This window comes from Palaemon carinicauda, chromosome 10, assembly GCF_036898095.1.
Source record: "Palaemon carinicauda isolate YSFRI2023 chromosome 10, ASM3689809v2, whole genome shotgun sequence".
Taxonomy (NCBI): domain Eukaryota; kingdom Metazoa; phylum Arthropoda; class Malacostraca; order Decapoda; family Palaemonidae; genus Palaemon; species Palaemon carinicauda.
The window spans coordinates 93896512-93912566 of record NC_090734.1 but is presented as its reverse complement, the minus strand read 5'-3'; the positions used below and the strand labels follow the sequence as shown (position 1 = coordinate 93912566).

The following is a 16055-nucleotide window of genomic DNA, read 5'->3' as shown; positions in this document are numbered from 1 at the left end:
TTTGTAAATAATTCGACTGTGATACTTTTACATATTTGATGTTTGCTGTTTTCATGTAAATAAAATGCTTTCTTATTTCAAAACACTTATTTTTCTCTTTAAACTTAAAATAAAAAGTGGAAGAAAATGGAAACGAAAAAAAAATGGAAAAAAAAAGGAAAGAAAAAGAAACAAAAAAAAAAAAATAAAGGCAACAAAAAAAAACACACGAAAAAAAACTTTTTTTTTTTTTTTAAACGGAACAATTGTAGATGCAGCACATGGAGCTACTACCAGGAAGGACATTGACTGAGATGAGACACTTGTAAATATTTTTTAATAATTTGACTGTGATACTAGTATATATTTGATGTTTGTTGTTTTCAGGGAAATAAAATGCTTTCTTATTTCCAAAAATAAAGGGCAAAAAAAAAAACACACACGAAAAATAAATGTTTCTTTTATTTCCAAAATGGAACAACTGTGGATGCAACTCATGAAGCTACTACCAGCAAGGACACTGACTGAGATGAGACACTTGTAAATATTTGTAAATAATTGGACTGTGATACTTGTACTTATTTGATGTGTGCTGTTTTCATGTAAATAAAATGCTTTCTTATTTCCAAAAATTCAGGGCAAAAAAAAAACACACTATAAATAAAATTTTCTTTAATTTAAAAAATGGAACAACTGTGGATGCAGCTCATGGAGCTAATACCATTCTTTCTTGCCAAGGGACAGTACCAGCAGAGGACATGTAGTAATGTGAAAGGTAGTCTCACGGATCCTTTGCATCCTTCTGGGTATGATGACTGGTCAGAGACAGCAGCCCTTTCAGGTATCGCTCAGTCCTCCATCCACCAGGGATCAGATCATGTGTGTCCGGATCTTTGCAGTCCACTTCTGAAATTGCGTGTGGGTATCTGATGAGGATGAGGTTGTGCAGCACACAGGCACACATCGTGATCAGGTTGATGGTGATGTGGTGCTGATGCATCGTTGCCAAGAAGCAAGAGAACCTTTGACATAAAATTCCAAAGGCATTCTCCACGACACGTCAGGCACGAGACAACCTGTAGCTATATATGCATTCTCGTAGGACTTGTGATCGTTGGGAGAATATTTTCATCATCCAGGTTTGGAGAGCAAAGGCATCATCACCTACGAGGTGATAAGGCATTGGGTGGTCATCATTAGGGAGTTGTTCTGGTTGAGGCACTCCTGCTCTGTTCTCTTCTACAGCATAATGCAGGGAACAGTTACTCCATGTTCCTCCATCCAACGCACCACCCTTTGCCCAAACATCCACATAGAGGAACTTGTAGGTAGTATCTGCCACTGCCCTCAGCACAATGCTTTGAAAGCCTTTGTAGTTGTAGTAGTAAGAGCCAGCATTGGGTGGCTTCTTTATGGTGATGTGCTTTCCGTCAACAGCTCCCAGACAGTTGTGGTAATTAAATCTGGAGCTGAACATGGCAGAAACTTCCTTCCACTCCTCTTCACTTTTGGGGCAGCACAGCATTTCGTCCTTGTAGACCGTGATGATGGCTTTACACACCTTGGACATGAACTGGCAGATGGTACTTGCTTCAACCCTGAAGCTGTACTGCAGACTTTGATAGGAATTTCCAGTGGCTAAAAAGTGGAGGGTGACAGCCAGCTTGAGTCCAACATGAAACGGTTCCCTTATGATGGTGGACTACTTCTGGAGGCGAGGGGCTAGCTTCTTAACCATCTCTTGGAACAGGTCAGCTGGGATTCTGAGGTAATTTTTGTAGCCCCTTTTTTCTTCCTTGTGGAGTTCAGTCAGTAGACTGTCATACTGTCCAAACTCGTGCCTTCAGGCTAACCTTTCCCTGGCTCACACTTTCCTTTGTGTCTTTCTTCGAGGTGGGGTTGCCATTTGTTGTTCTTCTGCTTCTGCTAGCCTTTTCTGCTGATCATCAACAATGGCTAGAGAAGCTGCCAGGTATAGGAATCTTCTCCTCTTTACAATGGTGTCTCTGACAGTAAGCATGATTGCCTCTTCCAAAGCCAATCCAAGAATAATCGAGGGATGGAGAGCCCCGTTTTTATATGGTGTGGCCAAGTCGGTACGACACCATCCAAATTTCGGAAACTTGTCGTGCCATTGCGGGAAGTACACAAACTATGCGCAAACTATGCGTGAACTCATCGTGCCAGTTCGAGTCAATGGGAACGAAAGCATAAAAGATATATATATTCTTCTGGTCATTATAGTTTCATTCAAATGACAACACTCGTAGAAATATGAAAAATATCCTTATTTCATTTTGCATTAGTAAAATGAAAGAATTGTAGTGATAACAAAATATAAATGAAACATGGCTGTATTTTGTTCTTTAAAATTATTAGATCATACTTTTAAAATTTAGGGGGGAAAGTATATTTTCAAGATTAGAAAGTTATGTAATCATATTACTATAGCAAAATGATTTGCTATGTATTGTATTCTTTCATATAAATGATAATGCCAAAAATAAAACCTGATTAATAATGGTATTAAGGGTTTTTGTAGCAGTTACAGTATTACAAAGGAAAAGCAAATTTACATACATGGAAATTATATAACTTTCTGAAAACTTTGGGGAAATTCCTTATTGAAAATTCAAATATAATTCCCCAAAAGTTATATACATAAATTTAATCAATGGGAGATTTATTCCTGCAATTTAATAGAGAGCTGGTCAATATGTGGAGAGTAAGATGTAGTAATCAACTTTAAGCAAAACCTTGAGGTTTCATTGTGTAATGCACTTCCTAATTATTTTTTTTCTTTTCTTTTATTATATACATGCTTGAAAATTCTTGTTCCCACAAGTAAGTGGATCTAGAAATTTAAAGAATCTCAAATGCAAACTTTTCATTTTTGTTGTGAACTCCAAACCAATTACAATCTTACCTTTGCTTGTTCAGATTTAGTAGTTTTCCGTAATTGTGTTGACTAACCAATGTGGTTTCTTGAGTTTCTAAAGGCTCTATATCAGAAGATTAAACTTAAGATTTTGATGCCGTCAACTTTTTCTTGAAAACCAGTAATTTCAAACTGAAACATCAGTAGAGGCTGACAAACTTATTACAGAGGTATATGCCTAAAAGGGTTTGATCTGAAAGGACAAGATTGTTTTTGCCTAACCTTAATTCATGGGAATATCCGTTGAAACCCACTGCCCTTTTCAAGAAAGCTGTTTCTTATGGCATCAATATCAAACTCAAAATCTACAGATTCTTTGTAATTCAGAGATAAAAAAAAAAAAAATTCAAGATCTCTGACAAACACTGCAAGTTTTCTTTCAAATGACAGCACTTCTTATATAAGACATAAAGCAGTGTTTTCCTATCCTTGCAATATCATGTTCAGATTATTCAAATGGAAAATTATTTAATATTTTAAGTACTGTATATGTACATAATTATAAAAAAAAAATCAGTACAATTTATGCCTTTGAAGTTTAATAAAATTGTCTTACTAGGATTACAGAATTTCTTTGTTGTAAATGGATACAATGGCTAGTTCAGCGTTTAGAGCCGCAAAATATTCTTGAAAGAGTCACATGTGGCTTCTGAACCGCATGTTGGTGAGCCCTGCTCTAGGGCATTGTCCTGCTTGATAGGGCTATGTCTCTGTCCCTTACCTCTGACATTTGTACCAACCGTGTGTTGCACGTTTGTACATAGTTCATTTTGAGTTTGTATCTTCGCTCACCCCTCGCACTAAAAAGAACCTGAAAAAAACATGTCTTGCTTCTCCTCTGTAACATTGTCTGTTTTTTTAACATGAAAATTCTTGTTACCTTGAAAGGAGAGTGTTCTATGATGAAGTCAAGCAGTTGTTTTCAACTTGCCTTTGAGTCACAACCTTCTCTCGGCCCGTCACACATTCATGAGCGGCTTTTAAGCCTTTAAGAACGGTATCGTAGGAGGAAAAACTTTGTCATTGCACCTCAGGCGATGCACTGAAGGCATTAGTGATTCTTGCTTGTAATGTTCCTTCGACCTGTAACAGCGCTGACATTTCAGCCTTCTTCCTCACCTCCGGTCTATCTTTATTTCTTTCATCCTGCTTATGAAAATCTTTCATTTTTTTCACCTGATTGCACATGCATTTTCAGCTCTTTTCTGTGTATTTGAGAGAGAGAGAGAGAGAGAGAGAGAGAGAGAGAGAGAGAGAGAGAGAGAGAGAATGTTTTATGGTAAAATTCCATTGTTCATAAATGCCTATGGATATGAATAACATATTGAGATAAAATAACCTATAATGAAATTGGTCAGTCATAAAGCCAATGAGGTCAAAAAATCTCAAGTTTTCCATATTAATGAAACGATTCCTAATTTTCACACCATTTCAATGACGCTGACATGATTCAAATAAATTTTCTGAATGCAATTCCATAATGAGGTCATCAGCTTTTATATCCTTGATCATCGGACTCGGATTCCCTTGTTTATATGCGATATATTTTAATATATGTTTCCGATATATTTGTCATAAATGAATTTATGTATATAAACAGTTATTATTGATTATGAATGAAATCAATATAAAATAAATTGATAATTGGCTTTAAAGCAGTAATATATTAATATCCTTTCAAGTTATTACTATATGTTTAAGATAAATATCGTAATCAACTTCTTTTATCAGTTTAAAATCTCAATTTTCTTAACACGTGTGGTGAATAAGAATTATATATAACTTCTTTTTACATACCAATTTGGTTGAAGAAGAGTGTTTCAAAAGAAACTACGCGAATTGCTGAAGTACTTTAAAAACACATTTATATATACACAGAGAAGTTTATATATATATATATATATATATATATATTCATATATATGTATATATATATTCACATATATAAATATATATATACGAGGCCTGTCGGAAAACTATCCGACCTTAATCCAGAAAAAAAAATGTATATACCTGAAAGGATTTGGACCCTAATCCCCTTCAAAGTAGGCCATTTGTGCTTGCACACACTTAGTCCACCAATCCATCCACTGCTGGAAACACCTCTGGAAGTCTTCTTTTGGAATGGTGTTCATCTTCACCGTCACGTTCCGCATTATCTCCTCTCTAGTCTCAAAACGGGTTCCTTTCAGTGGCGTCTTCAATTTTGGAAACAACCAGTTTCTGAACACCGTGATAACTGGAGATGAGTCATGGGTGTACGGGTACGACCCAGAAACAAAAAGACAGTCGTCGCAATGGAAGCATCCGAGTCTCCAAGGCCGAAAAAAGCGCGACAGGGGCCAAGCAAAATGAAGGTGATGCTTACTGTCTTCTTTGATATCCGTGGAATTGTACATCACGAATACGCACCGGAAGGACAAAACAGTGACAAAGGGAGTACTATCAAGATGTTCTCCGTCGTCTCCGTGACGCAGTTCGGCGCAAAAGGCCAGACATGTGGAGGGCGAAAAATGGTAACTGCATCTCGACAACGCCCCCGCACACTCATCCCAATTGATCCAACATTTCTTGGCCAAACATGGAATTCCAGTTGTTCGCCAACCTCCCTACTCTCCAGACATGGCTCCTTGCGACTTCTGGTTGTTTCCAAAATTGAAGACGCCACTGAAAGGAACCCGTTTTGAGACTAGAGAGGAGATAATGCGGAACGTGACGGCGAATATGAACACCATTCCAAAAGAAGACTTCCAGAGGTGTTTCCAGCAGTGGATGGATCGGTGGACTAAGTGTGTGCAAGCACAAGGGGCCTACTTTGAAGGGGATTAGGGTCCAAATCCTGTCAGGTATATAAATTATTTTTTCTGGATTAAGGTCGGATAGTTTTCCGACAGGCCTCGTATATATATATATATATATATATGATGTATATTTGTATACAAATAAAGTTTTACATATAAAAGAAAAACTACACAAACACAAACACCCAGACACACACATATATATATATATATATATATATTTATATATATATATATATATATATATGTGTGTGTGTGTGTGTGTGTCTGGGTGTTTGTGTGTGTATTTTTTCTTTTAAATGTAAAACTTTATTTGTATACAAATAGACATCAATTATATATATATATATATATATATGTATGTATATATATATATATATATATATATATATTGAAAGTAAAAAATAAGAATTACTCTGTCACTAGAAATTACCCTTTTTGGCAGGTATCTGATGAGGTTGGATCTCCGCCCAGTAAACACCTGATCACAGCCCAGGTAGCTGGTATGGGAGTGTCATTGTTCTGTAAGCCTCTATATGTATGTTACGTTTACTTTCAGTATAAAATGTAAAGAAACCTGTCTTAATAATCAGTCCTCTGAAGAAGTATCACGAAACTAGTCATGACTTAATCGCAAATTTCGTATTTTCATTTTTACTATGGTTCTTTTGTATCTGAGCATCACGTTTTCCTGTGATTTTTACGCATACACACACACACAAAAACACACACACACACACACACACACATATATATATATATATATATATATATATATGTATATATTTGGGCTCAAGCCATGTCGTCCTGATGGAAGTTCCTATAGGGTAGCTTCCTAGGGTATATTACAACTACGGCGATATTCCCAGAGAATTTACCTTAAGGTACCAGAATTCTAACTCCTGGAGCAAGTATCCCTCGTGAAAGGGATATCGCGACATATCAGAGGACGTATTCTTGACACGCCACATGGCAATCTGCATCCTAGACAGAGATTTCGTCTCGTAGGAGGGATTGGCAAGAAACGAATTCGGGAAAGAAAAAGGGGAGCCGCTCCCAAGGCTTCCTTATCCTCCGATTCGTATGCGTGCCTGGCGCCAATCCTGGCGCCATCTGTATTCCTTTTTGCGTAGCTTAACAACTCGGTGTTTTTTCCTGTGTTTCTCGCAAATCTTGGATTTATTCTACTTTTTCATGGCTTCTCCGTCTTCGTCGGCTTCTGATAAGTTGAGTATAATGTCTTTTATGTATAAATGTAGGCTCTTGGTAAAATTTTGAGTGATTAATAGGATTAATCTTTGATACAAGAGCCGTAGCCTACCAGAGGCGTCCTGGACGCTGTCGCTCGCTAGGTATAAATTTAGTTAGTCAGAGCGACATTCCTGGTTGTTTTGCTTTAATAAATTTTAGCTATTTAGCATTACATAGGATTTCCTTTCGTGCTTAGTATTAATTTGGCGAAGTATTCGCCATTCTGGCCTACGCTAGGCCATGTAGCCTAGTCGTTTCGTCCTAGTACTTCCTGCATGATTTTGGTTTTTCCGAGTGTAATAAAAATTTTATTGAAGCTTTAGGCATTATTTTATACATTTAAGACTGTGTGGAATATTTCCAAGATAATATACGAGTGAGTTTCGGTAATTTAGGTAATCGATTCTCTTGGTGCCTAGGCTAGTTGCTTATGGAGCCTTAGTATACTTTATCATACTCCCCGGTTGCTTTCTTTTCTTCAGAGAAGGTATGCAATCCCTTTCCCTCTGTTTAAGCCTTGGGCTTATCCCTCAGTGGTTTTTTCCGAATTTATTTTCGATAAAACTATACTGGGGTGTTACTGTACCTTCCTGTTCCTGTAGTATGGTTCAAGAGGGACAGAACAACAGAGTTTTTTTTTAGTCTGAGTCTGTGTTGTCTGGCTTGATGCAGAGTCCCCCTCGCTGGCCTGACACAGACAAAGGGAGCTTAGCCCCCTTAGGTCACTACCGAAGGTTTCTGTGGATATGATTCCTTCTTTTGTGATGTACCAGACTAGTCCTTGTTGCTGTTCTCGGGGGAGGATAAGTTTCTTTCCCTGGGAGTAGCAACACCTTCCTTGCTTTGGTGCTCTGGGAGCTGGCAAGTATTGCTGGCCTTCCCCCTTAGATCTCCCTTAGGCTAAGATAAGTTTCTTGTCTGCGGGTGATCTATCACTAAAGCAAGGTTGGTAGGACCCTCTTGTCCCTTCCCCCTCTTTCTCCGTAATGGCCTAGCCATTACTGTACTGTACGTCGTTCTACATCTGGACCTAGTATAGGTTAGGATGTGGAATTGACTCAGCCCCTTGCCGGCCGGCAGAGCTGCCGGCCGGCAAGGGTCTTATGTTTTCGAGTGCTGCCCGGACCTCTCTTGGTCCCTCATCCATGCCTGCCTGTAGAGCCAGACGGCATTGGTCAGGAAGCCTGAATTAGTTTCTCCCCTTCCTTATATGCACTCTTTCGGTTGCCGGGCTTGGAGGTTGTGTACGCTCTTATCCCGGCATCCATTCTATTTTTCTTCTAGTGCTGTACCCGACCCGGCTGCCGGCCTATGAGGCCAGCAGCCGGGCAGGTGTAGTCCTCTGGTTCTTTTGCTGCCGGCTGGCATCGGTCTTGTACCTTTGCCAGCCGGCTTATGTCAGCCCTTGTCTGCCTGTCACCAAGAGTGTGGCCGGCAGCTGGGTACTGCCTTGTGTAGTGGCCGGCTGGCAGCCATTGACGGCTGACATTGGCTGTTGCCGGTCAGCAGTTGCTGCCGACCGGCACATGCATTTGAACTAGAGTGCTGCCGCCTTATAGCTGTTAAGTAGTATACTTTAAAGCTAGTTATGGTGTGTGCATCCCCTATACTGTACTAGTATTCTTCAGTATAACATATACAGTAAGAAGAAAACTATGGTAAGGGTTTTGGTACAGCACTGTGTCTTCTAACACTATTGTGTTTTCTCGCACATCCCTTTGCTGTTGCCCTACAGATAGGAAAGTGAGTTCTTTCCTGTCTATTATCCATGATTTTAAAATCATTGCTTAGGTGTGAGCTCCACCTGTTTCTCTGGAAACCTTGCATTGGTTACTCTAGAAGAGATTAACCATTTGATTTTATTATCTGGAAGGCTGCAACAATGGGTTGTGAGGGAAACACAAGTGTGTGTCTTTCCTTTATGAATTGTTATGCTATACTATGCATATCCAGTGATACATAGTTCACTTGATACTCATGGAAATTTCTTCTCTTACAGGAGGACCCTCCGAAGTGCGGAAATGTTTTCTGCAACGTCCGCAGCAAGAACCTCTGCGGACATGAGTGTTGTAGGAGACACGCAGCATGCGCTGTCTCCAAGGTTGATCTCCAGTATTGGGACCCTCAGGTATGTACTGTATGCACTAACCTGATTACTGAGGCTTTTGATTCCCCTAGGATGGCAGAATCAAGGGATATAGCAAGGGAGAAGCTTCGTACCTAGGTAAGGGGCTTCCAAAAGAACACCTCTGGCCTTTATCTTCCAAGTGAGAAGATGAGGGCGTATCTTTTTCCCAAGGCATCAGCTGATTCAGTGATTCCCCAGCCTCAAGAGGAGATCCCCCAAGATCAGGTCCAGGTGGACGTTGAAGTAGCAGTCGCGATGCAAGACATCCAGTTAGGTGACAGGATGTCTGACCTGGACGAGCGTTTGGAACAAGACCTCTTGGCAGAAGGTCAGGATGAAGTTCAAACCCCGGACGTCGTAGAGGATGAGGAAGACGAGGTGTCGGCTACTCCGGTTCAGATTCCGGGGCCTATTCCCTCAACATCGGCCGGTCTCCCAGTGAACTGGGACAGGCCCTCTCTTCGATTGTTGGAATGATCCAACAAATGCAGAAGGAGAATCAGGAGAAGGCGACTGCTATGGAACTGCGGATGCAGTCCCTGCAGAATCACATGGCCCCGGAAAAGGCTCAATGTGAAATACCTTCCCTTATGCTCAGATGCTAACCCATGGAGGTATGCTGAGCACATGCCGATGACGACTGGAAAGATCGTCATCTCGGATAAGCTGGGTTCAGTTCCCCTAGAGGAGGTGGAATTCTGGCCCAGCAAGGCATCATATCCGGACCTGCTATGTCCGGCTGAGAAAAGAACCAGCTTCAAGGGAGGAGACAGAGCCGAAGGAGGTCATAATTATGGACCACGCTAAGGCTCAAGCCCTACTTTCATCCTCGATGAAGGAGAAGGGCTTCTCTAACTCGAAGGTAGCTGCATTGAGCAAGAAGCTCCCTTGTTTTGTGTCCTCTCCTGCTAGAGCCTTCCCCTTTTTACAGAAAGGGTTTGCGGCTGTCCTAAAGGCAGTCGAGGCCGGCAAGCCTTGCCCCTCCCTGGAGGAGTGTAAACCCTTGTCGCTGGCCCCTGCCTATGGATCACAAAGACTGGAAGGATGTCCATCTGACGTTCTCAGTGGGAAAGTTGGAGGCTGATATTGCCGGACGGCAATTCGGCGAGGACCTCCCCAAGCTGTCCGACTCTCTTTTACGAAGAGAGTTCGAGACAAAAGAAAGACTGGCTGCCTCAATGTCTCATCAGACTACTCTTGAGACGATGGCAAGTGACCTCAAGGTCCATGAAATGTTCATGGTGGTGGCTAAGTCTCACCTAGCCACAGTGACGAAGTACCTTTATAGCTTCGTCAAGGCAAGGAGAGCTTGCAGGGAGTTCGTGTTAACCGGGCTACGGTGAGACATGAGCCAAGGAAGTTAATCTCCTCCAACATTTGGGGAAAAGACCTTTTCCCTACCGATGTGGTCAAAGAAGTTGTTGATAAGGCCGCCATGGAGAATAGAAACCTTCTCCAGAAGTGGGGCCTGGCTATCAAAAGAAAGTCTTCCCCGGATGAGGGTCCTCAACCAAAGAGGAAGAATATGAGGACTAGGCTACCGTCTCGGCCAGCCAAGCCTTTTAGACAGCAACAGCAACTGCAATTGCCATTGCCTCCAGTGCCCCAGATGGTGGCACAAACCCCGACCACTTTTCAGTGGGTACCCCAGGCTGTGCCAGGTCAGTCCACGGCATTCACCCCAACGTTCGAAGGACAGTCTTCTTCCTTTCGAGCAAAGCCTAGAGGAGCAGCCAGAGGCTCGTCTAGGCGCCCCTCAAGGGGAAGGGGATTCAGAGGTGGTCGTGGTCAGGGAGGCAAGACCTCAGGAAGGCAGTCCAAGTGAAATGATACCGGTAGGAGGGAGACTGATGAAATTTTGGGATCGTTGGACCTTCGATCCCTGGGCCCAAAGCCTACTCAAGAATGGACTGGGCTGGAGCTGGTACAGCACTCCACCGCCGTGCCTTCGGTTTTTCCAACACTCCACCCCTGTTCTGGAGGAGTACGTTCAAGAACTGTTGGAGAAAAAGGTGATCCGAAAGGTGAAGTCCATCAAATTCCAAGGGAGGCTGTTTTGTGTTCCCAAGAAAGACTCGGAAAAGCTCAGAGTCATTCTGGACTTGTCGCCACTCAACAAGTTCATAGTGAATTGCAAATTCAAAATGCTAACACTGCAACACATAAGAACCTTACTGCCCAAGAGGGCATACCCAGTCTCTATAGACTTGTCAGACGCCTATTGGCACATCCCAATCAGCCGTCGTCTCTCCCCTACCTAGGGTTCAGCCTACAACGGAGGCTATACGCCTTCAGAGCCATGCCATTCAGGCTAAACATAGCCCCAAGGATTTTCACGAAGCTTGCGAGCGCAGCTCTCAAACAATTACGCCTAAAGGGAATTCAGGTAGTAGCCTACCTGGACGACTGGCTGGTGTGGGCAGCATCCGAGACCGAATGCTTGCAAGCTTCCAGTCAGGTGATCCAGTTCCTAGAGTACCTAGGCTTCAAGGTCAACAGAAAAAAAGTCTCGACTTTCTCCACCCAAAAGTTCCAGTGGCTGGGAATCCACTGGGACCTTTTGTCACACTGTTTCTCCATCCCGACGAAGAAAAGGAAGGAGATAGCGGGCTCTGTCAAGAGACTTCTAGATTCCGAAAGGATATCAAGACGCGAACAGGAGAGGGTACTAGGCTCTCTCCAGTTTGCTTCGGTGACAGACCCAGTGCTAAGAGCACAGCTAAAGGATGCAACCGGAGTTTGGAGAAGGTATGCATCAAACGCGCGAAGAGATCTGAGAAGACCAGCGCCGCCTCGGCTACGTACTCTTCTCAGGCCTTGGTCCTAAGCCAGACATCTAAAGAAGTTTGTTCTTCTTCAGCCACCTCCCTCGTCGATGACAATTCACTCAGACGCCTAAAAGGAGGGATGGGGAGGTCACTCTCATCGGAAAAAACGTCCAGGGGACTTGGTCCAAGCTATTCAGGACCTTTCACATAAACTTTCTAGAAGCTATGGCAATGCTCCTTACCTTAAAGAAAGTCTCCCCGCATCACTCGATCCACATAAGATTGGTGATGGACAGTGAGGTGGTTGTGAGATGCTTGAATCGACAAGGGTCGAGGTCACCACCTCTCAACCAGGTGATGTTAGCCATTTTCCGATTGGCAGAAAAGAAGAAGTGGTACCTGTCGGCAGTTCACCTTCAAGGAGTCCGCAACGTGACAGCGGGCGCTTTATCCAGGTTCACACCGATAGAGTCGGAATGGTCCTTAGACGCAGGATCATTCTCTTTCATTCTGAATCAAGTCCCAGAACTGCAGATAGACCTCTTTGCGACGAAAGACAACAAGAAGTTGCCCCTGTACGTGTCCCCGTACGAGGACCCCTTAGCGGAAGCAGTGGACGCGATGTCCCTCGACTGGAACAGATGGTCCAGGATTTATCTGTTCCCCCCTCACAACCTTCTGTTGAGGGTCCTCAACAAACTGAGATCCTTCAAGGGGGTAGCGGCAATAGTGGCCCACAAGTGGCCGAACAGCATGTGGTTCCCCTTGGCGTTGGAACTACAGCTGAAGTTTGTGCCGCTACCACATCCAGTTCTGACGCAGCGAGTCCAGAAGTCGACTGTCTGCGCTTCATTACAGAAAACCCGAACCCTGCAGCTCATGATTTTCTCGCCCTTGCGGTGAGAAAGCGTTTCGGGATTTCGAAAGCCAGCATAGACTTCCTAGAGGAATATAAGTGCAAATTGACTAGAAAGCAATATGAGTCATCTTGGAGAAAATGGGTGGCCTTTGTAAAGGCAAAGAATCCGCAGGAGATCTCAACAGACTTCTGCTTATCTTTCTTCTTCCACCTCCATGGTCAAGGGTTGGCAGCTAACACGATTTCAGTGTGTAAATCTGCTTTGATGAGACCCATTTTATTTGCCTTCCAGATCGACCTAGGTAACGAGATCTTTAATAAAGTTCCGAAAGCGTGCGCTAGGCTCAGACCTTCAGCACCTCCAAAGCCCATCTCATGGTCTTTAGACAAAGTTCTTCATTTCGCCTCCCTGTTGAGCAATGAAGAATGTGCGTTAAAGGATTTGACACAGAAAGTTATTTTCCTATTTGCACTCGCGTCCGGGGCCAGGGTTAGTGAGATCATAGCCCTCTCGAGAGAGGCAGGTCGTGTTCAGTTCCTGGTTTGGGGGGAACTGAACCTGTTTCCAGATCCTACGTTTCTCGCCAAGAATGAGTCACCCACCAACAGGTGGGGTCCCTGGAGAATCTGCCCTCTGAAAGAAGATGCATCTCTATGTCCAGTAGAATGCCTAAAGGTCTATCTTCGTAGAACTTCAGACTTCAAGGGTGGTCAACTATTCAAGGGAGAAACATCAGGCTCAAATTTATCTCTGAATCAACTCAGAGCGAAAATCACATATTTTATTCGCAGAGCGGATCCTGACAGTACACCCGCAGGTCACGATCCGAGGAAAGTTGCCTCATCCCTAAATTTCTTTAATTGTATGGATTTTTAACATCTCCGTTCATACACTTGCTGGAAGTCTTCCAGAGTGTTCTTTCGCCACTATGCGAAGCGAGTAGAGGAACTAAAGAGATCTGTGGTAGCAGTGGGTCGCGTGGTTAACCCTACTGTTTAATTCTGCGAGGAACAGTGGTCTTAATTGGGACGATTAAGTCCAGGGTGAGTGTGTAGGTACATACTGTACTACAACCTAATGAGGGCACCGAGTGCCCACATAGACTGTTTCTTTTTCCAAAGGTGAACCTAGCATAAGTACAGACATGTGTGCCGAGCGTTTTTAACGCTAATATGATTGATTTGTAATACAGACTTTTATGACTTGATACCTCGGTATCTTAAAAAAGTGGCATTTAATGTTTTTTCTTTCAGATAAACAAGTTCTGTTTACTATCATACTTATGCTTAAAGTTTTGGGTTATCCTTTATATATATATATATATATATATATATAAATATATATATATATATATATATATATATATATATGTATAATTGCTGTTAACCTGTCTACTTATTGTCTGTCAATAAACTTGTTCTTGAGAACCTTGCGTCTCTTTCACCTGTGTCAATTTATTGGTATAATTGAGCATTTATTCTATGTACCTTATCTGGGATAATTCTAATAGAATTGTTCTGTTATGCAAGCTATGTTGCATTGGTTTATATAGTCCCCTATTGGGAGGACTCCGTCCCATAAAGGGACGAGGGCGGTTTTATTAGTTTCTTCCTATGAGGATATAAACCTTTGTCCAATACAAGTATTGTGCAGATTACTGGTCAATATATATTGACGCAGTGGCTCTTTACAAACTATGCTTCACTTAATATAGGGCGAGACCACTATATTAGCTTGCCTGGTATTCATACATAGGTATATGTACTCTTCGAGACTTTTCCAGAGTCTAGTAGGACTCTTCCCTGTAGGGGGCAGGAAGCTCTAACATAGTTTATAGTTAGTTGAAAAGATGTATAACGGTAACATCTTAGGTCTCTTGGTCTAGTCGACCGGGGAAAAATTACCTCCGGGGAGTACGGCACGTTCTGAGAATCCACAGATACAGTAATGCTCTGGTACACTTCCATCAGGACGACATGGCTTGAGCCCAAAAAACGGATTTTAAGCGAAGCGAAAAATCTATTTTTGGGTGAGATAGCCATGTCGTCCAGATGGACCCGCCCTTGCCTTTCTAAGAAAGGGCTGTAGGACCCCTCCGTACATACAGTATCTGTAGCACCTCGTGTACGCTACAAGGAATACAGATGGCGCCAGGATTGGCGCCAGGCACGCATACGAATCGGAGGATAAGGAAGCCTTGGGAGCGGCTCCCCTTTTTCTTTCCCGAATTCGTTTCTTGCCAATCCCTCTTACGAGACGAAATCTCTGTCTAGGATGCAGATTGCCATATGGCGTGTCAAGAATACGTCTCTGATATGTCGCAATATCCCTTTCACGAGGGATACTTGCTCCAGGAGTTAGAATTCTGGTACCTTAAGGTAAATTTTCTGGGAATATCGCCGTAGTTGTAATATACCCTAGGAAGCTACCCTATAGGAACTTCCATCAGGACGACATGGCTATCTCATACAAAAATAGATTTTTCGCTTCGCTCAAAATCCGTTATATATATATATATATATATATATATATATATGACTTATTTAGTCGTCTGGAAGAATATTTGGATATTCCTTCAGACTCTTGCACCTATCCTATTACGGTCACCGTATTATTGATAGACAGTCATCTCGTACCAATTATGAAGAAAAATAGAAAATAAAATTGAAGAGATCAGATTATGAATTTTTGTTTTTGTTCCTCTGTAAAAAAAATGTGATGTCAATATTAACATTTAATAATTTCTTGTTACTAATTGAAAAAAAATATTACCTATAAAAAAAAACATCATAGGAAGATTAAATAGAAGTTCCTTTTTGAGATAGAAATTAAAAGAATGATATTACGTTATATAAATTTGGTAATTTTAGGAAAAAACAAAACCTCTTTCCTTATGGTACGTTGTAGCCAGAAAATAAGATGATTAAAGTGATTGGAAACTTTTTACTTTTTGTTACGAACATGCTTGTATAAAAGGCAAGTTATTGCTCGTAAGAGAGAGAGAGAGAGAGAGAGAGAGAGAGAGAGAGAGAGAGAGAGAGAGGGGGGGGGGGGTCTTAATTAAGGTAACATTCGTAACGAAAGTTGAAAATTAAACTTAGATACTTTAGAGAAATAGGCGTCGGAAGTTCAGCCAGAAAGTCGAACATGTGCAATGTGCATAGATTTTATTAGTTTTTGAAGTAATTTGCTACATCGTTCTTCATTTTCAGAGTTCATCTCTCTCTCATACAGCACCACTCAATGTGGTAATTTCTTTGCATGCAAAGTAGCAAGTATATGAAACAGACTTCCAACGGATGTAATGAATAATAACAAGGTAAATGAATT

The 16055-nt window shown here is 41.9% G+C and overlaps 1 protein-coding gene across 1 annotated transcript; it reads right to left on the bottom strand.

Annotated features, from left to right (window-relative positions):
* Nucleotides 1-1039: 1039 nt before the first annotated feature.
* On the bottom strand, nt 1040-1999 carry LOC137648130 (putative nuclease HARBI1). The gene is made up of 2 exons (XM_068381064.1): nt 1848-1999; nt 1040-1595 (listed from the first exon to the last, which is right to left on the bottom strand). Exons 1-2 carry the CDS (start codon nt 1997-1999, stop codon nt 1040-1042), a joined length of 708 nt encoding a protein of 235 aa, XP_068237165.1.
* Between the last annotated feature and the right edge of the window lie 14056 nt (nt 2000-16055).